At 54.2% G+C, this 27,435-nt stretch overlaps 1 protein-coding gene across 2 annotated transcripts; it reads left to right on the top strand.

Annotated features, from left to right (window-relative positions):
* The first annotated feature begins 154 nt into the window (after positions 1 to 154).
* DDX54 (DEAD-box helicase 54) lies at positions 155 to 27,145 on the top strand. 2 transcript variants are annotated; one of them, XM_009426302.5, is made up of 20 exons: positions 155 to 339; positions 4,563 to 4,692; positions 5,616 to 5,686; positions 6,288 to 6,476; positions 6,593 to 6,642; positions 8,505 to 8,546; positions 8,663 to 8,758; positions 10,415 to 10,536; positions 10,637 to 10,698; positions 10,802 to 10,933; positions 13,000 to 13,210; positions 15,659 to 15,793; positions 19,539 to 19,769; positions 19,854 to 19,927; positions 21,278 to 21,496; positions 22,289 to 22,431; positions 22,518 to 22,631; positions 23,417 to 23,521; positions 24,255 to 24,367; positions 26,526 to 27,145. In XM_009426302.5, exons 1-20 carry the CDS (start codon positions 166 to 168, stop codon positions 26,759 to 26,761), a joined length of 2,649 nt encoding a protein of 882 aa, XP_009424577.3. In that variant the 5' UTR covers positions 155 to 165; the 3' UTR covers positions 26,762 to 27,145. The 2 variants fall into 2 exon arrangements, with proteins under 2 accessions (XP_009424577.3, XP_001152281.3); XM_001152281.8 differs by having other exon boundaries at positions 166 to 339; positions 26,529 to 27,145.
* The last annotated feature ends 290 nt before the right edge of the window (positions 27,146 to 27,435 follow it).

Below are 27,435 nucleotides of genomic sequence, written 5' to 3'. Positions count from 1 at the left end.
TCTGGTGCCACTCACTCAGGTGCGTGTGTCCTAGGCCGCCGAGGGCCGCAGGCACTGGCGAAAGCTCAGCGGAGGTCACGTGGTCACCGCACCTACCCCCCCCCCCACGCAGTTGGTGCGCTCCTCAGGCCACGCCCCCTTCTGCGTTCCCAGCACGCGGCCCGAATGGCGGCCGACAAGCGCCCGGCGGCCGGACCTCGGTCGCGAGCTGCCATGGCCCAGTGGAGGAAGAAGAAAGGGCTCCGGAAGCGCCGAGGCGCGGCCTCCCAGGCCCGCGGCAGCGACTCGGAGGACGGCGAGTTTGAGATCCAGGCGGAAGATGACGCCCGGGCCCGGAAGGTAGGCGCGTGGGGCTGGGACGCATGTTGGGGCCCGAGACCCGGCTCCGGGCAGCGCCTCGAGGCCTCAGTTTCCCCAGTTGGGGATTGGGCTCCGCAGAGTGTGGGGAGGGAGGCTGCCGACCCGAGGACTGGTCTTGGGACCGCCGGCCTGAGCACGTGTCTCGGGGCTTGTCAGGCTCAGGGTTCCGCGGCCAGAGCCTTGGGATCCCGGGGCTGGAGCCTGCGGGCCTTCCTGCCGGGTTTTGGTCGCGCGTCTCTCATTGGCTGCCTCCTGCTCGTGGGGCGGATCCTGGCTCCCTTTCGCCCAATGAAAAGTGCGGGTGCAGAAGATCTGACTTTGAGAGTTTGGAGCGTTCTTGGGAGGTTGAATTAAGGGGAGGCCGGACTGCGTGGCTTGAGACAGTGTGACGCCTCCAAACCTCTGGGAAACGAATTAAAACAATTTTTTTTGAGACAGAGTCTTGCTCTGTTGCTCATGCCGGAGTGCAGTTGTGTAGCCACGCCTTGCTACAGCCTCCGCCTCCTGGGCTCAAGCGATCCTCCCACGTCAGCCTCTCCGGTAGCTGAGACCACAGACATGCGCCACCACGCCCGGATAATTTTTAAATTTTTTGTAGAGACGGGGGTCTCCCTATGTTGCCCAGGATGGTCTCGAACTCCTGGCCTCAAGCAGTCCTCCCACTTCTGCTTCCCAAAGTGTTGGGATTAACAGGCGTGAGCCCGGCCAGTTTGTGTTTGTTGACCGTTTACTATGTGCCAGGCTCCATGCTAAGAGCTGTACGAGCCTTATTATTTAATCCTCACACCAACGTTGTGCTACCACCACCAGCAACTGTCATCTTCATTTTTCTACAGGAGGAAACTTAGGCCTAGAGGGTTAAGAAATAGTCAAAGGCCTGGTGTAGTGGCTACACGCCTGTAAACCCAGCACTTAGGGAGGCTGAGGTGGGAGGATTGCTTGAGGTCAGGAGTTCAAGATCAGCCTGGGCAACATAGGCAGACCCCGTCTCTACAAAAAATTAAAAAATTAGGATGGCCGCGGTGGCTCACGCCTGTAATCCCAGCACTTTAGGAGGCTGAGGCAGGCGGATCACCTGAGGTCGGGAGTTCAAGACCAGCCTGGCCAACATGGTGAAACCCTGTCTCTACTAAAAATACAAAAATAGCCGGGTGTGGTGGCATGTGCCTGTAATCCCAGCTACTCGGGAGGCTGAGGCAGGAGAATCGCTTGAAACTGGGAGTCAGAGGTTGCAGTGAGCCGATATTGCACCACTGCACTCCAGCCTGGGTGACAGAGCAAGACTCTGTCTCAAAAAATAAAAATTAGCCTGGCTTGGTGGTGCCCACCTGTGGTCCCAGCTCCTGGAGAGGCAACGTGGGAGGATCACTTAAACCTGGGCGGCGGAGAGTACAGTGAGCTGTGGCTACACAACTGCACTCCATCATAAGCAACAGAGCAAGACTCTGTCTCCAAAAAAAGAAAAAAGAAAAAAAAAAAAGGGAGATCCCATCTTTACAAAAAAAGAGAGAAAGCAGCTTGACCAAGACCTCACAGCTTGTGAGTACAAGAGCCAGGAGATTCAAACTTGGGACTGTCTGATTCCAAGGCCTGTGCCGTTTCCATTACTGAATGTCATGTGTATGCACATGAAGGGATGGGTGTGAGCACCAATGGGGCAGAAGGGCTGCGCCCATTATTTCCCACAGTCCTGTTCCCAGCGGGTGCCTGGCACCAGATAGGCTCAGGGCAAGATGAGTAAGTGGGCATTTATATGAAGAGAAAGGATCACACTCCAAGGCAGGAACTAGAAGAGACCTCATCCCACCGTCCCTCTCTCATCTTCCAGCCTAGCCAGTGCCTGGCACACAGTAGGTGCTCAACAAATGTAGAGAAACCACTAAAGGTAATGAACAGCACAGGCGGGCAGAGGTGTTATTACCAAAGAAGAGGAGTCTAAGTGTAGTTCAGACCAAGGGCTTCTCATGGCACTGCCCTGTGTTCAAATATGGCCCAACCTTGCACTGGCTGTGGGACATTGGAGAGGTTGCTTAACCTCTCTGTGCCCGTTTCCACATCCGTAGAAGGCAAGTAAATGATTATATATGTTTCAAAGGTTGTTGGCCCGGTGCCGTGGCTCATGCCTGTAATCCCAGCACTTTGGGAGTCCGAGGAGTGAGGATCACTTGATGCCAGGAGTTCGAGACCAGCCTGGGCAACATGCATGGCGAGACTCTGCATCTACAAAAAATACAAAAATTAGCCAGGCATGGTGGTGTGTGCCTGTAGTCCCAGATACTTGGGAGGCTGAGGTGGGAGGATCACCTGAGCTAGGTGAGCCGTGATTGCCCCACTGCACTCCAGCCTGGGAGACTGAGTGAAACTCTGTCTCAAAAAAAAAAAAAAAAAAGTGTTGAAAAGACCAAAGGAGGCTGGGCGTGGTGGCTCATGCCTGTAATCCGAGCACTTTGGGAGGCCAAGGTGAGTGGATCACTTGAGGTCGGGAGTTTGAGACCGGCCTGGCCAACATGGTGAAACCCCATCTCTACTGAAAATACAAAAATTAGCCGGGCTGGTGGCATGTGCCTGTAGTCCCAGCTAGTTGGGAGGCTGAGGCAGGAGAATTGCTTGAACCCAGGAGGTGGAGGCTGCAGTGAGCCAAGATCCTGCCACTGCACTCCAGCCTGGGTGACTGAACGAGACTGTCTCAAAAAAAAAAAAAGAAGACTAAAGGACATGCTGTTCATACATTCAGTAGCTATTGCAGGCGCCTGTGTGTCCCAGGCACCTTGTTTTCATGTACCTAGAGCAGGGGTTGGCAGACCTATCAAGGGCCAGATGGTAAATCTTTTTTTTAGGTTTTGTTGGGCCATATAAGATCACTGTCTTTTTTGTTGGATTTCTTTTTCTTTTCTACAACCCTTTAAAAAGTAAAAACCGTTCTAAACTCACAGACTGTTCAAGACAGGCCATGGCTCTGCCCTAGAGGATTGTAGTTAATCTTAGAGGGTCACAGTGAAAAGAACACAGTCTCTGAAGCCAGGGTTCACATCCCTCACCCACTACCTGCTGGCTGTGTGACCTTGGGCACGTCACTTTATCTCTGTGCCTCAGTTTTCTTCTCTGTAAAATGGACAGAACAATAGTACCCACTTCATCAGATTGTTGTGAGGATTAAGTGGGTTAATTTGTATAATTCTCAGAGCAGCACCTAGCTTATAGTAGATACCTTGTAAGTTTCAGCCACTGTTATGAATTGCTGCTCCGTAAATGCTTTTTTTTTTTTCTTTTTTGGTAAAGATGGGGTTTTACCATGTTGCCCAGGCTAGTCTGGGAACTCCTGGGCTCAAATGATCCACCCACCTCAGCCTCCCAGTGCTGGGATTACAGGCGTGAGCCACCACGCCTGGCCATGAATGCTATTTTTAAGAGAAAGGGGACAGCCCTGTAGTCCAAGAAGGTTCCCCAGAGGAGGTGTCTGGATTGGATTTAGCTGTGCCAGGACAAGTGGGTCCTGGGTGAGCAGAAAGGAGGCCAGGCATGAGACAGACCAGAGATCAGAAAGGAGATCGGTTGGCGGCTGATGGGGCAGGGGTAGGGGGCGGGAGATCTTGGAAAAGTCTAGTACTTCACATATAGTAGGCATTTCGATTGGCTCTTTAAAGTATTTAGGGGCTGGGTGTGGTGGTTCATGCCTGTAATCCCAACACTTTGGGAGGCCAAGAAGGGAGGAATACTTGAGGCCAGGAATTCAAGACTAGCCTGGGCAATGTAGTAAGACCTCATCTCTACAAAAAAAAAAATAAATACAAAATAAAAAAATTAGCCAGATGTGGTAGTATACACCTGTAGTCCCAGCTACTCAGAAGTCTAAGGTGGGAGACTCACTTGAGCCTAGGAGTTCAAGGCTGCAGTGAGCCATGCCTGCACTGCTGTACTCCAGCCTGGGTGACAGAGTAAGACCCTGTCTCTTAAAAAAAAAAAAAAAAAAATGTACTTACTTTTGGGATTGAGATTCAAACCGAGACAGTCTATCTGCAGACCCCACTCTAAACTGTCCTGGCCCAGCCAAAGGAGAACTTATTAGCAAAAAAGTGACGTGATCTGGCGGAAGCATCATTGGCTTGAATGGGGGAGAGAGGGCAACAGCACAGCCCCCTTCCCTGCCCCCTGTGGTCCCACTGGGCCTGGAGTGACACCACCTCTCTGTTCTTCCCTCCCAGCTGGGACCTGGCAGACCCCTGCCCACCTTCCCCACCTCGGAATGCACCTCGGATGTGGAGCCGGACACCCGGGAGATGGTGCGTGCCCAGAACAAGAAGAAGAAGAAGTCTGGAGGCTTCCAGTCCATGGGTGGGTGCAACTTGGCATCAGGGACTCTGCGGGAGTGGCAGCTGGAGGTCAACCCCGCCTCTGCACTCCATCACTGATGTCCACTCTGGGCCCAGCACTGTGGATGGGTAGACCGGGGTAGCAGATCTGGTCCTCCAGTCATTGAGGGCCTTCTAGTGGGGCAGCGGGCCTGACACAGGAGAGGGCAGTTAGAACAGGCCTCAGGAAAGGCAATGCAGATGCAGGAACAGGCAAAGACAGTCGGGGACTTATTGCATGCAGAGGGGCATTTCAGAAGGAGGGAAAGGATGGAATGGGTGGGTGGTGTGGGGACACCTGGCTGGCCAGAAATAAAGCCTGACTCTGTTACTCTTTACAAATCAGTAGCAGCTGGAGCAAGGATTTAAATATCAAGATGAGTGCTGGGTGCGGTGGCTCATGCCTGTAATCTTAGCGTTTGGGGAGGCAGAGGTAGGATCACTTGAGGCCAGGAGTTCAAGTCCAGCTTGGGCAACAAAGTGAGCTCCCATCCATGCCCTCACCAGCAAGAGGGACAAGAGTCCCTCCCCACACCCGGGTGATTCTGAAGTTCATTCCAGACATCCTCATTGTGTCCACACACACTTCCAAGAGGCGCAGGACCTTACCACGCCTAAAACGAAGGCACAGCTTCTTAGTGTCACCTAAGACCCTGTTAGTGTTCAGAGATCCCTGCTGTCTCATGACATCAAGAGTGGGTTCACATCAGAAAATCAGATAAGGTTCAGGTGCCCGAGTCAGATCTGTCTCCTAAGTCTCATTTCACCTTCCAGTTTGTGCTTTATTGCTTTTTTTTTCCCCTTGCTGTTTATTATTGATGAAGCTGTCATTTGTCCTGTAAAGTTCTCTGGGGTTGGTGCTGTGGGGACTCCCTCGGCCGTCTGACCGTTTCATGTCTCTCCCAGGCCTGAGCTACCCGGTGTTCAAAGGCATCATGAAGAAGGGGTACAAGGTGCCGACACCCATCCAGAGGAAGGTGAGGGGTGGGGCGGTCGACGGGTGAGGGCAAGGGAGGAGTGACATGGCCCTCCTCTCTGGCCCCTTGACAGCCACCCCTTGTCCCACCTGTCACATCTCCTGCCCCCTTTACTCTGCTGAAGCCCCAGCTAGCGTGCCCACTTCCTAGGTGGAGAAGGTTGGGCCGAGCCAAGCAGAGACTCTGGGCCTTTCTGCCAGTTGAGCCTCCTGGAGGCTGCCCACAGCTGAACCTCAGCTCAGGCAGCTCCCAGCCACCTATTATCACCCGGGGCTTGTGATTATTGTTCTTAGACATTTCGCCCAGTGGGAGCCATTTCTCTGGGGTTCTGAGGAGGAGGACTAGACAGGAGGTAGAGTCTGGCTTCTCCGAAGAAGGGTGTTCCAGCAATGGAAAGAGTTGGGGTAGTGAGCCGCTCATCCTTGGAGGCATGCTAACAGGCTTTTGAAAGAATGGGCAAGAATAGGCTCAGGGCTGGGTGACGGGTGCCTGCCCATTCACTGAGATCTATAGCATGCCCACTCCTCAGGGCCTTGAAGCTCTGGATCACATGGTGTTTGGGGAGGAGCTGACCTTGACTTCCCTGCTTGTGCCTCTCCAGACCATCCCGGTGATCTTGGATGGCAAGGACGTGGTGGCCATGGCCCGGACGGGCAGTGGCAAGACAGCCTGCTTCCTCCTCCCAATGTTCGAGCGGCTCAAGACCCACAGTGCCCAGACCGGGGCCCGCGCCCTCATCCTCTCGCCGACCCGAGAGCTGGCCCTGCAGACCCTGAAGTTCACTAAGGAGGTGTGTCTGAGCTTGGGGAGAGGCTGGAGGCGAGGGCTGACTTGGGACCAGACACAGAGGCCACGAGTATGCTGTCATCTCACCCCTGCCCTCTCTCAATCACTTTCTCTTCTCAGCTAGGCAAGTTCACTGGCCTCAAGACTGCCCTGATCCTGGGTGGAGACAGGTAAGGTCCCTGCACCCCATGCCAGGGTCACCACCATGCAGGCGCATCTCTGTGTCTCCAGGACATTAGTTCGATTTAAGCTGTGTTGCTTATTAATAATAGCAGCTTCTGTGCTCATTCAAAAAACCCAACAAGGCCGGGCCCAGTGGCTCATGCCTGTAATCCCAGCACTCTGGGAGGCCGAGGTGGGCAGATCCCCTGAGGTCAGGAGTTTGAGACCAGCCTGACCAACATCAGAACCCTGTCTCTACTAAAAATACAAAAATTAGCTGGGCATGGTGGCGCATGCCTGTAATCCCAGCTACAATGGAGGCTGAGAAAAGAGAATCACTTGAACCCAGGAGGTGGAGCTTGCAGTGAGCCGAGATGGCATTACTGCACTCCAACATGGGCGACAGAGTGAGACTCCAATCTCAAAAAAAAAAAAGAAAAAACAAAACAAAAACCCAAGAAGGCTGGTCCAGTGGTAGCAGGTTATCAGAACTTACCAACATTAGTATCATTAAAGTTGGTATACAACCCCCCTCACTGCTAAATTTGACTGGCTTAAGAAAAAAACCAACAAGGGAAATCATGCGATAAAAAATTAAAATAAATTGCCCACAGAAGCACTGCCACTCAGAAGTTCTGATGCTCCTGAAATAGAGTCGTCAGCTCACAGGACAGACAGGTGTATCTATTTTAAAATGCATAATCGTGGGCTTGTTTTTGTTTTTGTTTTTGTTTGTTTATTTTGAGACAGGGTCTCGCTCTGTCACCCTGGCTGGAGTACAGTGGCGCAATCACAGCTCACAGCAGCCTCAACCTCCTGGGCTCAAGTGATCCTCCCACGTCAGCCTCCCCAGTAGCTGGCACTACAGGTGTGCACCACCACGCCCAGCTAATTTTTTGTATTTTTTGTAGAGATGAGGTCTCGCCATGTTACTCAGGCTGGTCTCAAACTCCTGGGCTCAAGTGATCTGCTACTTTGGCCTCCCAAAGTGTTGGGATTACAGGCGTAAGCCACCACGCCTGGCTGTGGGCTGTTAGAAAGCAGAAAGCACAGGAATCAAGGGATGTTTGTAATAGCTCAGATTCATAAGATGTAGTATCTCCTGATGTTCATCTACCACCCTTCCTAGGTAGTAGGTGCCACGTCTGTTTTACAGATAGGCAAAATGAGGAAGTGACAGGTTAGAGTCAGGCAATGATTCCATAGTAGAGCTGGGATCAGAATCCAGTCTCCTGCCTCATTCCATGCCTTATCCCACAGTTTATCCCTTAAAGGGCAGCCCCTTTAAGGGAGAAAGTTTAAGGATGCCGCTGTTAACACTCTTGATTCTCGGAGAGTTTGCTTTTCAGTGCCTTTGTCTCCATTGTCATTTATTCTTTCTGAAGTTTGTGATTGTCAGAAAGGCCTCCCTGGGCTAGTCCTGGCTCCTATAGGTATCCCAAGGGTGCTGCAGAGGAGGGCTAAAATTAGGGATTTGTGCCCAAAGGGTTTAAGGACGGGAGCTGATAGAGATCCAGGGAACCTGGGTTCTAGTTGGGGCTGGTAGTTCCAGGGTTAGTTGCTGGGGGCACTGTGGGTGGAAGGCAGCTTTGTTGCTATCTGGAACAACAGAAGGAGCGAATTGAGGTCTGTAGTTGAGCCCATCTCTTCGGAGGAACTCTGTTGTAACCATTCTTTTGCATATTTCAGCTTGTATCTCTTGTCAGGGCAATGCCTTTGCCTCATACCTCAGCACTGGCCTTTCCTCAGTTCCAAGCCTTGGGTCTGTGTTCCTGGGGATGGGGTGTGCAGCCTTGCCTGGACATTTGGTTATGAGAAGGGAAACCAAAGAGACCTGTTCTATCAAGCTAACCCCTTCTCTCCTCTCTAGGATGGAAGACCAGTTTGCAGCCTTGCACGAAAATCCTGACATGTGAGTTTGTGGATTGGGGATGACTCCCTGAGGTCCCTTCCCAGTGGTGGGGGTGTAAGAGAACTGTGGTGGTGGCCCTGGCCCTGGGGTCACCTAGCCTGTGCACCCTCTTCCAGAATTATTGCCACGCCCGGACGGTTGGTGCATGTGGCTGTGGAAATGAGCCTGAAGCTGCAGAGTGTGGAATACGTGGTGTTCGATGAAGCTGACCGGTAAGGCTGCAGGTCCAGCCCTGAGCACTTGTGTCTGAACTGGGAAAGCAGAGGCAGAGAGGTCAACCAGAGGAAGGCTCTGCCAGGAGAGCCCTGTGTGGCCGAGATCGAAGCAGTGTCTTTCCAGATGTGGGCTGCAGACCTCCTTATAAGCGGTGCTGGAGCTCATCTCTGGGGCTCTCTGACCAATATTTATAATTTTGCATTTCAGGAGTATTGAAATGAATAATAGGACATCTAACATGGGATTTATTTATTTATTTATGAGATAGAGTCTTGCTCTGTCACCCAGGCTGGAGTGCAATGGCATGATCTTGGCTCATTGCAACCTCCGCCTCCCGGGTTCAAGTGATTCTCCTGCCTTAGCCTCCTGTGTAGCTGGGGTTACAAGCATGCGCTACCACGCCTGGCTAATTTTGTATTTTTAGTAGAGATGGGATTTCACCATGTTGGCCAGGCTGGTCTTAAACTCCTGACCTCAGGTGATCCACCCGCCTCGGCCTCCCAAAGTGCTGGTATTACAGGCGCGAGCCACGGCACCCGGCCCCTAACATGGGATTTCAAAGAGATTTTTTTAAAAGCACAAAGTTGAGAGCATGGACTCAGGAGCCAGACAGGAGTGGGATCAAGTCCTAGCTCTGCGACTTCAGCTCTGTGAATTTGGGCAAATCACTGGACATCTCTGGGCCTTGGCTGCTTCAACTGCAAAATGGGGATAAAGTAGCACGTACCTCACAGGGGTGTTGTGAGGACCAGAAGACTTGATACTTGTAAAGTACTTAGAACGCTCCCTGGCAGAGTTGGGGAGGGGGATGTGGGGGAAGTGGGGAGGGACTGCTATCATTGATTGATTGGTGGTGACAGGGTCTTGCTCTGTCGCCCAGTTTGGAGTACAGTGGTGTGATGATGGCTCACTGCAGCCTCGACCTCCCAGGCTCAAGGGATCCTCCCATGTCAGCCTCCTGAGTAGCTGGGAATATAGGCATACGCCACCATGCCCAGCTAATTTTTTTTTTTTTTTTTTTGAGACGGAGTCTCACTCTGTTGCCCAGGCTGGAGTTCAGTAGCATGATGTCAGCTCACTGCAAGCTCCGCCTCCTGGGTTCATGCCATTCTCTTGCCTCAGCCTCTCGAGTAGCTGGGACTACAGGCGCCCGCCACCACGCCCAGCTAATTTTTTTGTATTTTTAGTAGAGACAGGGTTTCACTGTGTTAGCCAGGATGGTCTCGATCTCCTGACCTCATGATCCGCCCGCCTTGGCCTCCCAAAGTGCTTGGGACTACAGGCCTGAGCCACTGCGCCCGGCCCCAGCTAATTTTTTATTTTTGTAGAGATGGGGTCTCGCCTAGGGTGTTCTTGAACTCCTCCTGCCTTGACCTCTCAAAGTGCTGGGATTACAGGCGTGAGCCTCTGCAGCCGGCCTGGGCTGCTGTCATTTATTTCAGCATGAGTTTGTAAGAACATGACCAAGACAGATTCCAAATTTCAAGGTTATTGTTGTTTAGGATGAAGTCACATGATAAGTGTGAGTGGGCTGAGTTAGAGTGAGGCAAGCCCTGGGACACCGCAGAAGTTGTGGGGACAAGGATGGCTGCGGTTGGAACTCCAGGGAGTGGAGGCCCCCTCTGACCCGGTCCTGCCCTCTACCCTTCCAGGCTTTTTGAAATGGGTTTCGCAGAGCAGCTGCAGGAGATCATCGCCCGCCTCCCCGGGGGCCACCAGACGGTGCTGTTCTCCGCCACTCTGCCCAAACTGCTGGTGGAATTTGCCCGGGCTGGTGCGTGAGCTGGGGGTGGAGATGGGGGCTGGGGGTCGGGCTGGGGCCTGGGGGTCCAGTCCTTCTGCGACTCCCCGACTTTCCCCCATGTCTCCTGCAGGCCTCACGGAGCCCGTGCTCATCCGGCTTGACGTGGATACCAAGCTCAACGAGCAGCTGAAGGTGAGGCTGCACCTGTCCCGTCCCAGGAGGGTGTGTCCAGGTGGGCCCTGCAGGCCCTGGGCCAGGACCCCGTAAGCCAACCCGTGATGCCCTCTCCCCGCAGACCTCCTTCTTCCTCGTGCGGGAGGACACCAAGGCTGCCGTGCTGCTCCACCTGCTGCGCAACATGGTGCGGCCCCAGGACCAGACCGTGGTGTTTGTGGCCACGAAGCACCACGCCGAGTACCTCACTGAGGTGAGCAGGGTCCTGAGTGGGACGAGCACCTCCTTCAGCTGGAGTTTGGAGCTGCAGTTCCCTGTGCAGTCACTAGAGGGCAGCACGAGAGCGGACCAGGAGCCTGGGCCTGGGCTCAAGATGGTCATTTTTATTTTTATTTTTTATTTTTTTGAGACGGAGCCTCGCTCTGCCATCCAGGCTAGAGTGCGGTGGCACAATCATGGCTCACTGCAGCCTTGACCTTCCAGGCTCAAACAATCCTCCCACCTCAGCCTCCCGAGTACTTGGGACTTCTGGCGCATGTCACCATGCCCAACTAACTTGTTACTTATTTTTATATTTTGTAAAGACAGGTTCTCACTCGGTTGCCCAAGCTGGTCTTGAACTCCTGGGCTCAGGTGATCCTCCCACCTTGGCCTCCCATAGTACTGGGATTATGAAAACATTTCTTTTTTTTTTTTTTTTTGGAAATGGTATCTCACTCTGTCGCCCAGGCTGGAGTGCAGTGGCACGATCTCAGCTCACTGCAGCCTCCACTTCCCAGGTTCAAGTGATTCTCCTTCCTCATCCTCCTGAGTAGCTGAGACTTCAGGCGCCACCATGCCTGTCTAATTTTTGTATTTCTCATGGAGACGGGGTTTTGCCGTGTTGGCCAGGTGGGTCTTGAACTCCTGACCTCAAGTGATCTGCCCGTCTCAGCCTCCTAAAGTGCTGGGATTACAGGTGTAAGCCACAGCGCCTGGCCTAAACTTTTTATTGTGAGAAAATTTCAAACCAATTCTAAGATCAGAAAATAATATGATGAATCCCGGGTACTCGTTATCTAGGTACAACTGTTATCAGCTGATAGCTGGTCTTGACCTTCATCCGTTAGTTCCCCTTACATCCGGGTTATTTTGAAGCCTGTCCCTGCCATCCTGTTATTTTCCTGTAGATTTTTAGTGTGTGGTTTGTTTGACTTCTTAAGCTTGAGGCATGACCTGCATGTAGCAAGCTGTGTGAAGCGCTGTTAGCATGTGTGAGTGGCTCAAAGATTTTTTTCATATGTGTTATGCCTGTGTGACCCCCGCCTGGGTCAAAGCCTGGGGAGTCGCTGTGCCCCGGAAGGCAGCGGGGCCCCTTTCCGTCGGTGCCTGCCTCCCTGTCAGCTACACCTGGGTCTGTTATCTGAGGACATGGTTCACTGGGTTTCACTTACTCCACACACAGTTAACAACGCTCCCTCTGTGCAGCTGCTGGGGTCACCAGTGAATAAGACCAAAACGGTAACTTTTAAACAGTTGTTTTTTTACAAACAGAGTTTTGCTCCTTTGGCCAGGCTGGAGTGCAATGGCATGATCATGGCTTACTGCAACCTGTGCCTCCTGGGCTCAAGTGATCCACCCACCTCAGCCTCCGAAGTACCTGGGACTGTAGGCACAAGTCATGCCTGACCATGCCAGCTCATTTTTTATTTATTTTTATTTTTTTGTAGAGATGGTGTCTTGCTGTGTTACCCAGGCTAGTCTCGAGTTTCTGGTCTCAAGTGATTTTCCAGCCTTGGTTTCCCGAAATGCTGGGATTACAGGCGTGAGCCACCATGCCCAGTTTAAATAGTAATCTGTAAAGAACAGCTAGCACTCTCATGAGTGTTCCATGTTGAGACTCTGTTCTCAGCACAGTGTAGACTGACTCATGTGATCCTCATAATAAGGCACAAAGAAGGGGCAGTTATTCGCACAGATGAGGAAAATGAGGCATAGAAAAGTTTGGTAACTTGCCCAAGGTCACACAGCTTGTTTGTAGCAGAATCCGGATAAGGCTTGTGCACTGAGGTGGCATTTGCAGCTTCCCTGAGAGGGCCCTCTGCACACATCATCTCTGATCGTCAGACAACCCTGCAGAGAGGTGGGAGGTGTTGTAAGCTCCATTCCTCCCCAAACTGGCATCACCCAGCAAGCTGGGATTCAGACCAAGGGTGCCAGACTCCAGAACCCGTGGTCTTGTCTCTGCACCTCAGTGCCCGTCCCCCACCATGGTCTGGCTTCCTTTCCTTTCTCCTCCAAGTCTCCTTCTCACTTTGCTACCATCTTTGCTCTGAGCAGCTGCTGACGACCCAGTGGGTGAGCTGCGCCCACATCTACAGTGCCCTAGACCCGACAGCCCGTAAGATCAACCTCGCCAAATTCACGCTTGGCAAGTGCTCCACTCTCATTGTGACTGACCTGGCCGCCCGAGGCCTGGACATCCCGCTGCTGGACAATGTCATCAACTACAGCTTCCCCGCCAAGGGCAAGCTCTTCCTGCACCGCGTGGGTAAGCAGCCCGTGGCTGGCCCTGGGGCAGGCAGGGGTGCCAGATCCTGGCAGAAGCCGAGGGTACAAGGCTTAACTCTTGACACTGCACATGGGGTGGCTGTGGGCTTTGTTTTAGAGACAGAGCCTTGCTATATTGCTTAAGCTGGTCTCAAACTCCCGATTGTGCCACTGCGATCCAGCCTGGGTGACGGAGCAAGATCTTGTCTCAAAAAAACCAAAAAAAAAAAAAACCCAATTATTCAGCTTATGGTTTTTTTGACTTTACAATAGCACCCATACAGCTGTTCTATTTTTTTCTTTCAGTACAGTATTCAATAAGTCACATGAGATACTCAACACTGTATTTTAAAATCGGCTACGTGTGGGATGATTTTGCCCAAGGGTAGGCTAATGGAAGTATTTGGAGCATGCTCAAGGCAGGCTGGCTGAGCTGCGATGTTTAGTGGGTTAGGTGCCGTGCGTGTGTTTTTGACGGCTATTGGGTTTATTGAGACGCAGCCCTTCGTAAGTCACGGAACAGCTGTGGTCTCATTTCAGAGATCACTGTCCCCCATTGCTCTCTGATGACATGGCCGTCATTTTGGTGTGTGTCCATTCTTCTGATGTTTCTATTTTAAGTTGTGGTAAAGTAGACATAGCATGCAATTCAGCATTTTGCCATTTCCCAGTGTGCAGTGGAGTGGCATTGAGTCTGTTCACATTGTGCAACCGTCACCACCATCTGTCCCCAAAACTTTTTTTTTTTTTTTTTGAGAGTCTTGCTTTGTACCCCAGGCTGGAGTGCAGCGGCGTGATCTCGGCTCACTGCAACCTTCACCTCCCAGGTTCCAGCTATTCTCTTGCATCAGCCTCCCGAGTAGCTGGGATTACAGGTGCTCGCCACCAGGCCCAGCTAATTTTTTGTGTTTTTAGTAGAGACAGGGGTTTCACCATGTTGGCCAAGGTGGTCTTGAACTCCTAACCTCAAGTGATGCGTCTGCCTCAGCCTCCCAAAGTGCTGTGATTACAGGCGTGAGCCACCATGCTTGGCCCCAGAACTTTTTCATCTTGCAAAATTGAAGCTCTATCCGTCAGACAAAATCTCCTTATTCCCCTCCCGCAGCCCCTGGTAACTGTTATTCTACTTTCTTTGCCTTCTTTTAATTCATAAGTGTCATGTGGTGGGTGCACTTCCCCCTTGTTGCTGTCTGCTGTCCCCTAGTTTCTGTTGCTGTGTGGAGAGCTGGTTCTGCATGTCCCTAGGGAGGTCCCCAGGACGCCCCCAAAGGGAATTTCTTGTGCCTCACAAGACCAACAGTGCCGGTCAGACAACCTCAAATGAAATCTCCAAATGTCATAACACCTTGTTTTCCCAAGATACAGAGACAGACCAAAATGTAATGCTATGTAGTGATTTAGGTACTTCATGCAAAATTGCAATCATATTGGGTGTTCTTTTTTATAACTGGCTTTTTGTTTTTTTCTTTTTACATCACCATACATCACGAATGTTTTTCGTTTACTATGAAATGTCATTCTGTGATGGGTTGGCACATCTTTTCTGTAAGGGGCTAGACATGAAACGTTAGGCTTTGTGGACCATACTGTCTCTGTCATAACTGTTCATCTCTGCTGCTGTCGTGTGACTGCTGCCTATTCATTTACGTAGATAATATATAAACAAATGAGTGTGGCTGTGTTCCAATAAATCTTTATTTACACAGACAAGCGGGGGGCCGGGATCTCACTCTGTTGCTTGGGCTCTAGTGCAGTGGCATGATCATAGCTCACTGTAAGCTTGAACTCCCAGATTCAAGCCATCCTCCCAGCCCAGCCTCCCAAGTACTTAGGGCTACAGGCACACACCATCACATCTGGCTAATTTTCGTTTTTTGTAGACATGGGGTCTTGCTATTTTGCCCAGGCTGTTCTCGAACTCCTGGCCTCAAGTGATTCTCCCACCTCAGCCCCTCAAAGTGCTGTGATTACAGGCGTGAGCCACCAGCCTGGCCCTGTAGGCTGCAGTTTGCCCACTCTTTTCCTGAGCTGTTTAATTCCCACTGTGTGGCCATCAGCTAATTCACTTATCTAGTCCTCTATTCTTGAGACTTTAGTTTCCAACTTGGGGCTGTCCTAGTCAGGGCCACACTAAACCTCCTTGTGTGTGAATCTTTACATCTTTGCGGGGAATTCTCAAAAGTGGGGACACTGAAGAGTTTTGATCATGCTCATGAGCAGGGCCTTGCTGTATTTTTGCTAGTCTCCCAGAGCACTGTGTCAGCTCGGGCACACTCTCACAGATCAACCTAGGGACCGGGATTAAACTTCCCTGTGCGTAGGTGGGGACAGCAGCTGTGTGAGGTTCGAGGCTTGGCCAGGCTCACCCGCTCAGGGTCTGGCCTGTGGAACTCATGCTGGGTCCGGGTCCTTCTTTGCTTAATTAAGCTTGAACGTCTCCTTGCTGCAGGCCGTGTGGCTCGGGCTGGCCGAAGTGGCACAGCCTACTCCTTGGTGGCCCCTGATGAAATCCCCTACCTGCTGGATCTGCACCTGTTCCTGGGCCGCTCCCTCACCCTCGCCCGACCCCTCAAGGAGCCCTCAGGTGAGTGGAGGCTGGGTGGGGATAGGGGTCCCCATGGAGTTCATGGGCCCTGTTTTGGCTGTGGGAGGAGGTGGGGCTGGGTTTGACCTCAGCAGAAGATGATTCCTTTTATTTATTTTATTGTATTTTATTTGTTTTGTTTATTTTTTGAGACAGAGCCTCGCTCTGTTGCCCAGGCTGGGGTGCAGTGGTGCGATCTTGGCTCACAGCAACCTCTGCCTCCCAGGTTCAAGCCATTCTCTTGCCTCAGCCTCCCGAGTAGCTGGGACTATAGATGCCCGCCACCACACCTGGCAAATTTTCTATTGTATTTTCAGTAGAGACAAGGTTTCACCATGTTGGCCAGGCTGATCTCGAACTCCTGACCTCAAGTGATTCGCCCACCTCCCAAAGTGCTGGGATTACAGGTGTGAGTCACTGCGCCCGGCTGATTCCTTCTATTTTTTAACGAGACGGGGTCTTACTCTTGCTCAGGCTGGAGTGCAGTGGTGCGATCATGGCTCGCTGCAACTTCCAACTCCTGGGCTCAAGCAAGCCACTATGCCTGGCTAATCCCTCTATTTTAAACTCAGGATTTCCCACAACAATCCAGATTTCTGGTATCTACTGGGAAATGGTTGGATCTGGGTGCTAAGCTGTGGCACCCCCATTAGACAGGCTTCCTGGTCCCCTGCAGCCCCTGCCTGCCTCCCCTTCCTGTCAGTGTGGCCTGCCCAGCCCCTGCAGGCATCTAGTGTGTGACCCTATACTTGATGAGTTTTCAGGGGAGCGCAGCGGAGGGAAAGAGAGGCTGAGGCTCATTCAGACCAAGCCCACAGGACATTTTTAATTTATTTATTGAGACAGAGTTTCGCTCTTGTTGCCCAGGCTGGAGTGCAGTGGTGCAATCTTGGCTCACCACAACCTCCGCATCCTGGGTTCAAGCGATTCTCCTGCCTCAGCCTCCTGAGTAGCTGGGACTGCAGGCACACACCACCACGCCCAGCTAATTTTGTATTTTTAGTAGAGACAGGGTTTCACCATGTTGGCCACGCTGGTCTTGAACTTCTGATCTTAGGTGATCTGCCCGCCTCGGCCTCCCAAAGTGCTGGGATTACAGGCGTGAGCCACTGTGCCCAGCCGCCCACAGGACATTTCTGTATACATCCTAGAATGGGAATGCATGGGACAGACAATAGCAACCACCATGGCCTCCATCTGTGGGCCTCCAACTATGGGCCTCCACCTGCAGTCCTGCTGGTTCCCGGGCCCTGGACACATCTTGTCTCATTTGTCCATCTGTGCTAGAGGGAGGGCTGTCATCACCTCTGCTTCACAGATGAGAGAACGGCTCTGACAGGCCTACCCGCATGCACACAGCAGGGAGGTGGGGAGCTGAGATTCAGGGCCCCCCAGAGCCCCGAGACTCAAGCTCAGAGAGCTGAGGCGGCTTCCTCCGGACAGCCTAGCCAGTGGTCAGCAGAGAGCGCAGCCCTCAGAGCTCCGGGCCCCCTCTGCCTCGGCTGTTCACTCTTGGCTGCCAGTGGTGGTCTCTGTCCAGGCCACGGCCCCCTCAGGTGACCATGTGGCCCTGCAGTGTCCCAGCCCATGCCTGGAGGCAGCTGGAAAGCAGACACCATAGCAGAAAGTCTGGGGTCAGATGCAAGGGCACAGGAAAGGGCTGCGGGGCCTGGCCGGGGTGGGGGGCGGCCTGTGCAGTCACTGGAGGTGGAGGCCTCAGTCGGGCGCCACGCAGGGGTGAATTGGAAGGGGCGCCTAAAGGGCATTTCAAAGCATTTTCCTGGGGGCAAAGCTGAGAGTGCAAGGGCCAAGGGAGGGAGGTGCAAGCACAGCCCCACCTGGCAGCCCCAGGGGCCCAGTGACAGGTAGGAGCAGGAGGAAATGGACCCTGCGCCCAGGGCCTGCCCAGGGCCAGAGGCAGCACGCAGCCCCGTACAGGCTCTACAGATCTGCAGCCTCCTGGGTTGAGAGCTGTGCATGGGCGTGGGAGGGGCAGAGGGAGGGAAGGAGCCTCCCCCAATGTCCAGGTAGAAACCACCCCCGGTGCAGTTAGCTTTTAGGGAGAGACATCCTGCATTTGCTCCAGAGCTAGCCGGGGGTCAGCAGGGCCCAGCACCTGCTTAATCTGGAGAGATGGGAAGAGGGCAGGCTCCTGACCCAGTGCAGGGTTCGGTTTCCGACCCTGACCCTTACCACGTGCCCCTTGGCAAATCTCTAAACCTCCAGGAGCCTCAGTTTCCTCCTCTCTAAAAGGGACTCATCAGGGCCTTTCTTGCAAGATTGGCCAAATGTTGGTAATTAACGCTGGGTGATGGGCCCATGAGGTCCATCATGCTCTTCCCTCAGCTTTTTGTTTTTCTTTTGTTGTTTTGCTTTTTTATTTTATTTTATTTTATTTTATTTTTTGAGAGGGGCTCACTCTGTCACCCAGGCTGGAGTATAGTGGCACGATCACAGCTCACTGCGCCCTTGACCTCCTAGGCTCAAGCAATCCTTCCACCTCAGCCTCTTGAGGAGCTGGGAATACAGGCAGGTGCCACCATGCCTGGATAATTTTTTAATTTTTTGTAGAGATGGGGTATCACTATGTTGCCCAGGCTGGTATTGAACTCCTGCACTCAAGCGATCCTCCTGCCTTGGCTTCCAAAGTGCTGGGGTTACAGGTGTGAGCCACCATGCTTGGCTTACTGTTGTATATATTTTGTAGTAAAAAGTTAGAACATGACGACAAAAGAAAACAGGTACTTTCCTCATAGGTTTGGTGTGAGGTAAAGGAGATGATGATGATGGACTCAGCACAGTGCTTACACATAGGAAGCCTCTGTCCCCGGCATCCTCTGCTCTTAACTGTTGCTGTTACTTATTACCATAAGTATCGCTGTTGTTAGTATGGACTCTGCCTAGATTGAATCCTGTCTCTACAACTGACTCATTTGACAGTCCTGGTAGTAATTGAACCTCACTGAGCCTCAGTTTTCTTATCTATAGAACAGGGTTGCTGTGGAAATTGAATTTCTAATGCTGGAGTCAGCAAAGTTGCTGTTGTTTGTTTTTTGTTTTTGTTTTTTTGTTTTTAAGAGAGACAAAGTCTTGTTCTGTCACCCAGGCTGGAGTGCGGTTGCACCATCACGGCTCACTGCAGCCGTGAGCTCCCAGGCTCAAGCGATCCTCCTGTCTCACCCCCTGAGTAGTTGAGAGACTACAGGGGCACACCACCATGCCCGGCTAATTTTAAAATTTATTGTAGACATGGAGTGTCACTACATTGCTCAGGCTGGTCTCCAATTCCTGGCCTCAAGTGATCCTCCTGCCTCAGCCTCCCGGAACTCTGAGATTATAGGCATGAGCCACCGCACCCGGTCAACAAAGTTTTTTTTTTTAGAGCCGGATAGTACATATTCTAGGCTCTGTGGGCCGTGTGATCCAGGGTGGCTCTTCAACCCTGGCCTTGTAGTGCAAAAACAGCTGGAGACCATGCGTAAGCGAGTAGTGAGCTGTGCTCCCGTAGAGCTATTTCCAGAAGCAGCAGGCAGCTGGCCGGCCGGCCGCAGTTTGTTGACCCCTGTCAGTGTATTCAAGTGTCTGGCTCTCTAGCTCCTCCCTGAGTGCTGGTGTTCTTTGCAGTGATTATTTTGTAGACATTTACCTGTGATTCGGGCCAGGGTGAGGCCCAAGAGTGGTGGTCGGGCAGTGGACAGGCGGGCCAGGCTGAAAGACCTCTGACAAGGTGCTGTGTGGGGTGCAGGTGTGGCCGGTGTGGATGGCATGCTGGGTCGGGTGCCACAGAGTGTGGTGGACGAGGAGGACAGTGGTCTGCAGAGCACCCTGGAGGCATCGCTGGAGCTACGGGGCCTGGCCCGTGTTGCTGATAACGCCCAGCAGCAGTATGTGCGCTCACGCCCGGCGCCCTCGCCTGAGTCCATCAAGAGGGCCAAGGAGATGGACCTTGTGGGGCTGGGCCTGCACCCCCTCTTCAGTGAGTCCTTCTACAAGGCAGGGGGTGGCAGGTGGGCCTTGCTGACCCCACCCACAGCCTCACACCTTGCTGCTTTCCTACCAGGCTCGCGTTTTGAGGAGGAGGAGCTGCAGCGGCTGAGGCTGGTGGACAGCATAAAGAACTACCGCTCCCGGGCGGTGAGTGGGGCCGGGTGGAGACCACGCTCTGAGTCCTGGCTCTGTGGAGCCCAGAGACAGATGGCCTGTGGCCTGGGGTCACACAGTGACAACAGTGGTGCCAGGACTCAGATTGCACTCCTGACCCCCAGCAGGACCCCAGCAGGGATTTTCATCTGAGCTTATAGCTTCTTAACCTGCAGCCTTGGCTCTGACAGCCTCTCTTGAGATGCACCTTGTTCTGGAACCATCCCTGCTGGCTCACAGCAGGTCCTATGGGGCAGCCATTCCCTGGCACTTACAGATGGCTCACAAGGGGAAGTGACATGCTTCTGGTCTGTTAGAGGCCTGAAGAGCTGGCTTTCCTGAGCTTCTTTCCCTCCTTCCCAACTGTTGACTCCCATTAGGCACCCCATCTTGTGCATATGGAAGGGGATGCACAAAAGGAAAGACTTACTGAGGAGTGAGTAAGCCTGCCAGCCAGCTAGGATCAGGAGAGGAGCTGGAGAGAGTGTCATGTTTAAGAGCACCGGTTTTGAAGTCAAATGGACTTGGGTTGACAAGCTATGGTTTTTCCTAGCATGTGACCATGGGCTGGTTACTCACCCTCTCTGGGTTTTTGTTTGTTTGTTTTTGAAACAGGGTCTTGCTTTGTCACCCAGGCTGGAGTGCAGTGGTGCAATCATGGCTCACTGCAGCCTTGACCTGGGCTCAAATGATCCTCCTATCTCAGCCTCCTGAGTAGCTGGGACTACAGGTGCATGCCACCACACCCAGCTAATTTTTTTTATTTTTTGTAGAGATGAGGTCATGTTGCCTAGGCTGGTCTCAGACCCCTGGGCTCAGGTGATCCTCTTGCCTCAGCCTCCCAAAGTGCTGAGATTACAGGTGTGAGCCACGGTGCCTGGCCTGGGTCTCTGTGTTTTTGTTTTGTTTTGTTTTTGAGATGGAGTCTCGCTCTGTTACCCAGGCTGGGGTGCAGTGGTGCAATCTCGGCTCACTGCAACCTCTGCCTTCTGGGTTCAAGTGATTCTCCTGCCTCAGCCTCCTAAGTAGCTGGGACTACAGGTGCCCACCACCACATCTAGCTAATTTTTGTATTTTTAGCAGAGATGGGGTTTCGCCGTTTTGGCCAGGCTAGTCTCGAACTCCTGACCTCAAGTGATCCACCCGCCTCAGCCTCCCCAAGTGCTGGGATTACAAGCATGAGCCACTGCGCCTGGCCTGGGTCTGTCTATCTAATTGTGAAGTGCAGATAATGGACACTGGGGAAGACTTGGGGAAGAACGCCCATAGGAAGCCCACCAAGTGGTAAGGGTGGGGTTAGGGGTAGGAGGCCAGTGGGCAAAGGACTGGGTGTCCCCTCCACAGACTATCTTTGAGATCAACGCCTCCAGCCGAGACCTGTGCAGCCAGGTGATGCGTGCCAAGCGGCAGAAGGACCGCAAGGCCATCGCCCGCTTCCAGCAGGGACAGCAGGGGCGGCAGGAGCAGCAGGAGGGCCCAGTGGGCCCAGCCCCGAGCCGCCCAGCACTGCAGGAGAAGCAGCCTGAGAAGGAGGAGGAGGAGGAGGCGGGAGAGAGTGTGGAGGTACAGGTTCCACCCTGGGGACCCTGGACCTGGGGTATGGGGAAGGGGTGGCTAAGTCCCAGCAGCCCATGAGGCTGTCCTAGGATCTTTGAGCAGTGGATGGAGGTGGATGCAGTCAGCTTCCCATCTGCAGAGTCGGGGCATGGTTCTTGTCCACCATCCCTCGTTTAAAACTCTGGGGCCAGATCTTTAGCCTGAGGAGCTGTGCACGACATGACACCCTCAGTGGGGTCCGGGGCATCACCAGCCACCAAACATATCAGGGCTTCTGCAGTGAGACGTGTAGGTCTCCACTCGGAGGACCATGAAGTGTCCCATTCACCTGGTGGGTGGGTCCTGGGCCTGTGTGTCCCCCAGGATGTCCCTCTCTCATGTTTTGTTTGGACAGAGGGTTCAGTAGCCAAGAAGACCAGTTGGAGACCCCTGGCCTAGTCCACGTTGTTCAGAGCAGGCCAGGCACAGAGACAGCCAGGCAGGGCCGGCTGTCACACAGCCTGGGGCGCAGAGCTGGAATGGGGAGTTGGGTCTCCCCAGGCCGGCACTCTCCTCCTCACCCAGCTGTCCTGCCTCTGCTGGTCCCTGAGGCAGGGGTTGCGCTGTGTGTGCAGATGAGGAAACTGAGGGTCCCACAGGAGACACTGTCACGCAGCTAAGAAATGGCAAAATGAAGCTTTGAAAGTCCCTGAGAAGCCACTGGCCCCTCACTGTGGCCAGGCTGGTGGGTAGGGAGGCTGGGGGAAGTCCCCAGGGGGCAGCAGGCATGACACTGGGCCTTGGTCTGTGCTCTGCCAGGACATTTTCTCAGAGGTCGTGGGCCGGAAGCGGCAGCGGTCAGGACCCAACAGGGGAGCCAAGAGGCGGAGGGAGGAGGCCCGGCAGCGGGACCAGGAATTCTACATCCCCTACCGGCCCAAGGACTTTGACAGCGAGCGGGGGTGAGTGGCTGGCTGGGTCCTGGGTGGGGCAGGCGGGTCCGCTGGGTCCCATCAATCCAATTATGTCTCCCACTCTCCCTCTGCAGCCTGAGCATCAGCGGGGAAGGGGGAGCCTTTGAGCAGCAGGCAGCTGGTGCTGTCCTGGACTTGATGGGGGATGAAGCCCAGAACCTGACCAGGGGCCGGCAGCAGCTCAAGTGGTGAGTGATTGAGTGAGCCGCCCCTCCATGCTCGGGGTGAGTGACCGAGTGAGCTGCTCCTCCGTGCCTGGGGTGAGTGATCGAGTGAGCCGCCCCTCCCTCCATGCCTGGGGTGAGTGAGTGAGTGAGCCGCCCCTCCATGCCCGGGGTGAGTGAGCGAGTGAGCCGCCCCTCCAGGCCCAGGGTGAGTGAGAGAGTGAGCTGCCCCTCCATGCCAGCAGGCAGGGTGAGCTCCCTGAAGTCCTCACTCCCATCTGATCCTGCACAGCCCAGATTATGGCCTGGCTGTCCCCCATGTGACCACTCACAGCAGGTGTGATGGCCCCTGGCTGTGCTGTCCCCTTGATTTGATCACACACCACAGAGATCTTGACTCCGTCTATTCTTTTTGCTGGCAAGTCTTTCTAGACAGGGCTCAGGACCCATTCGTTCAGGACTCTAGCGTCTGGAGAATGTATGTGACTCAACCCAGGGTCACAGCTGGGTAGGGGGAGGGGATTGGAAACCCTCCAGGAGGCCCTTGTCCCTGAGCCAGGCCCCAGTGCTGGCGGCAGTCCTCTGACCTCCGCACTCCCTTTTGAGACCTGGACTGCAGGGAGAGGTGAGGAGGGATAGGGAAGAAGCCTTTATTGAGCGCCAACTGCATGCCAGACATGGCTGCACTGCTTTCCTTTAATGCTCCAACAACCTGACAAGAGGGTCGGGTGAGAAGACAGGCCCCGAGCGGCAGCCGGCACTCCAAGGGTTTCCCTCCACGGCAGCCGTCCCAACTCCCTCTCCTGCAGGGACCGTAAGAAGAAGCGGTTTGTGGGACAGTCAGGACAGGAAGACAAGAAGAAGATTAAGACAGAGAGCGGCCGCTACATCAGCAGCTCCTACAAGCGAGACCTGTATCCTGAGGGGCGTGGCTGGGGAGGGGCGGGGCCGAGGAGTTTCAGCAGGAGCAGCTTCAATTAAGTGGAACCTGGGGGCGGGGGCGGGGGCGGGGAGGAGGGGGCGGGGCTGAGCGGCTTCAGCAGCCGCATCTCCAATAGATGGGACCTGGTGCTGGGGGCGGGGCCGAGCAGCTTCAGCAGCAGCGTCTCCAACTAGTGGGACCTGTGCTGGGGGCGGGGCCCAGCAGCTTCAGCAGCAGCATCTCCAGTAAGTGGGGCCTGTGCTGGGGGCGGGCCCAGCAGCTTCAGCAGCAGCATCTCCAACTAGTGGGACCTGTGCTGGGGGCGGGGCCCAGCAGCTTCAGCAGCAGCATCTCCAGTAAGTGGGGCCTGTGCTGGGGGCGGGGCCGAGCAGCTTCAGCAGCAGCATCTCCAACTAGTGGGACCTGTGCTGGGGGCGGGGCCCAGCAGCTTCAGCAGCAGCATCTCCAGTAAGTGGGGCCTGTGCTGGGGGCGGGCCCAGCAGCTTCAGCAGCGGCATCTCCAATAAGTGGGACCTGGTGCTGGGGGCGGGGCCGAGCAGCTTCAGCAACAGCATCTCCAATAAGTGGGACCTGTGTGCTGGGGGCGGGGCCGAGCAGCTTCAGCTGCGGCTGGGATAACGGAACTCTGTCTGCTGGGGCAGTGTGGGGAGGAGCCTTCTCCCATCCCAGGGGCTTCACGCAGCTTCCTTAACGAGGTTTCCCAGCTATCAGAAGTGGAAACAGAAACAGAAAATTGATGATCGTGACTCGGACGAAGAAGGGGCATCTGACCGGCGAGGCCCAGAGCGAAGAGGTGGGAAGCGAGACCGTGGCCGAGGTGAGAGCCAGGGTGGGGAGTGTGGGTGCACAGGTAGGCAGAGCAGTTATGGTCAGATTAGGGTAACGCTGAGGCACAGGTGCAGGGGCTACTGCAGAGCCCCAGAGCTGGGTGTGTTGGGGTATGCTGCCAAAACCCTGGGTCCCTCCATGATCCCCCCCCACCCAACCCCCACACCCACAGGTTCCCCCTTCCTACTGTCCCAGCCTCTGATGGTCACGAGCACCGCCTGACAGGCGCTGGGAAGCGCCATGCCCCTCAGGTGCCTTGTCCCCGACCCCCTTCCACTTCACAGATGAAGCTACAGGGATAACTTCTGGTAGATGCCCTGTTCACCTAATTAAGCCGATTGTGTAAAATCCTAGAGAACTCGGGAGGTGGAACCTTGTGCGAATGCAGGCCATTTTCACCTGCAAAAATGGCATTTGCATGTGGTTCGACCTGACAGTGAGCATGAATTGATTCCCTGTGGCATCCTTAGGAGTGACGTTCTTTTTAGCAATGCTGTGGGGAAGTTCATGTCACCAAAGACGCGGTCAGAAGCAGCTTTGGTTCTGGGAGGAGGCGATCACAGGGGATGTTGAGGAAGATACTTCCTTGAAATGTGGGTTGGCAAGTGGTACATTTGGTCATCTGAGGACTTGGACCTCTTTGATCTGGCCTGGGTCCCTCAGCCAGTAACAAGCTAAGGTGGATTTGAAGCCGGCTCTGTCTGCCAGAGCCTGTGCTTAAGGGCTGTTATCAGGGAGGGGCTCCCGCTTGCTGGGTGCAGGCAGGCTCTGTCCTGGAAGGCCACACATGACCTGGGAGGCAAGGTGACTGCGAATACCCATTTTACAGGCCAGGAAACAGGTGCCTTATGAGGGCTATGACTGAACCTGGGTCACCCAGCTGCCCAAGGCTCCCACCTGGAGTCTTCCCTGGGGAGAGGGGAGTTTGGGACCATGTCTTGGGTCTCTCTCAGATGGCCTTAGCCGCTGCTTGTGTCCCTCCACCTCCTGGGGCTGGTCACTGCCTCCCCTGGGTGTCTCTGTGAGCCTGCGTGCATTTGCCTGGGCCTGTTCTCTGTGGCTCCTCCCTCTCCAGCTCTCCCATCTGTGGGAGTGTCTCCTTGTCAGCATGGCTGGGTGGGGACCACCCACACCTCACTTCTCAGCCTGTTTTTACCTGGGTGAAACAGCAGCTTCTGCTGCGAGCATTGCCGTGCAGTGGGCGTGCAGGGGCTGGGGAGACGGGGGCGACCTGTGGGCTTTGGGAAAAAGCAGCTGTTCTTCCTTTGCTGTCCTCATTGGAGGTGATAGGTCCTGCGAGGCACCCTGGCTCCATTGGAGACAGCTGGGACCACCTTAATGGTCATCCCTCTAGGAGCCCTGGGGAGGCTGCTGTTATGAATGGGGAAGAGGAGGAGGAGGACACAGGGCTTAGTGGGAGCCAGGGAGGGTGGTGCTTGCCTCCCGGAGAACTAGAAGAATGGACTACCTGATGCCCACCTGTGGGGCTGGGGCAGGGTCGCTGACCTCTGCTGCTGCTGCTGCTTTGCTGTGTGATCTCAGATAAGTCCCTCTCACTCTCTGGCCTTCTTTGATTCCACTCCCACCAAAAGGAAGGTTCATCTACATTCTTTTTTCACCTAACAAGCCTAGAGCATGGTGTCCATGGAGACAGAGGCTGAGGTCTGTATCGGTTACTATGGGGGGCCTCAGAGCCTGGCGTGCCGTAGGTGTGCTGTGGAGACATATACTCCTTGGTTGGAGAATTTTTAATAGTAACAGTCATGCCCAAAAGGCTCCCACTATGGGACAGGCCTTGAAATTCTGACCACTTTACACCATGGAAATGCATTTACTCTTCACCCATGAGGGAGGTGCTGTGATTTATAATTCACAGATGGGGAAACTGAGGCACAGAGCCATTAACTTCTTGCCCACGGTCCAAGAGGTCACAGCTGGGATTTGAACCCCAGCGGTTCTGGCCCCGTGTTATTGACCACTCCATGAGGCTGCCTAAAACTTTATTAGCCACCTACTGTGTACAGACACTGGGCCACAGCAATAAGCACAGAACAGGAGTAGGGGCAGGGGAGGAGTCTGCAAGCTTCTGGGAGGAGGGGATCTTGGGAGTGATCCCAACAGCTGAGCTCCCTGAATCCCTGTCCCAGCAGGTGCATCCCGGCCCCACGCCCCAGGCACCCCTGCAGGCCAAGTCCGCCCGGAACTCAAGACCAAGCAGCAGATCCTGAAGCAGCGGCGCCGGGCCCAGAAGCTGCGCTTCCTGCAGCGTGGTGGCCTCAAGCAGCTCTCTGCCCGCAACCGTCGCCGCGTCCAGGAGCTGCAGCAGGGCGCCTTCGGCCGGGGTGCCCGCTCCAAGAAGGGCAAGATGCGGAAGAGGATGTGAGGACCAGGACCCAGCCCCGTGGCTCCTTGATTGGCCTTAGGGTGGGCATCAGCAGACGTTCCCGTGCACCACTGTGTGCCTGGCCCTGTGCTGGGCACTGGGGGCACTCCCTGCAAGAGCCATCATCTGTGAAAAGGAGCACTGTATGGCCACAGAAGGGCAGCAGCTGCGTCAACCTAAGACAGAGACATTTGAACAGGGCCTTGAAGGGTGTGCAGGAGATCGCCAGCAAAGCCAGGCAGGCCAAGACTTGAGTTGGCAACTCAGCTGCTGCTGCTTCCATGTGTTCTGGGTTCAGAGGTCATGGCTGCACCGGTCAGAGCCCTGAGTGCCTCAGGGTTTGGCAATGGAATTTTTAATGTAATAAATCTTTATTGAGCACTGCTGGTGGCCAGGAGTGCGGTCTACTTGGGGAACTGGAATGGAGAGACCCAGGTACTAAAATCCCAGCTAACGTGGCAGAGGAGTTGCGGGTCTCCTGAGGGTGAGTTCTGCTGCCTTGTCCATTTAGCGATGAGGAAAGTGAAGCTCAGAGCACAAACCAGGTGCCAGAGGCGGGAGTTGGTCCCCCTTCCTCCCACTGGACATGGTTGCAGCTGGGAGTGGGCTGGGGGAGGGGAACAGGATGCCCAGCCCAGGGGGCAAGGACACAGCTGCTCCCCTCTGGCTATGAA

Source organism: Pan troglodytes, chromosome 10, assembly GCF_028858775.2.
Source record: "Pan troglodytes isolate AG18354 chromosome 10, NHGRI_mPanTro3-v2.0_pri, whole genome shotgun sequence".
In the NCBI taxonomy this organism is placed as follows: domain Eukaryota; kingdom Metazoa; phylum Chordata; class Mammalia; order Primates; family Hominidae; genus Pan; species Pan troglodytes.
Note: the sequence above shows the minus strand (reverse complement) of the source record. Positions and strands in the feature narration are given on the sequence as shown.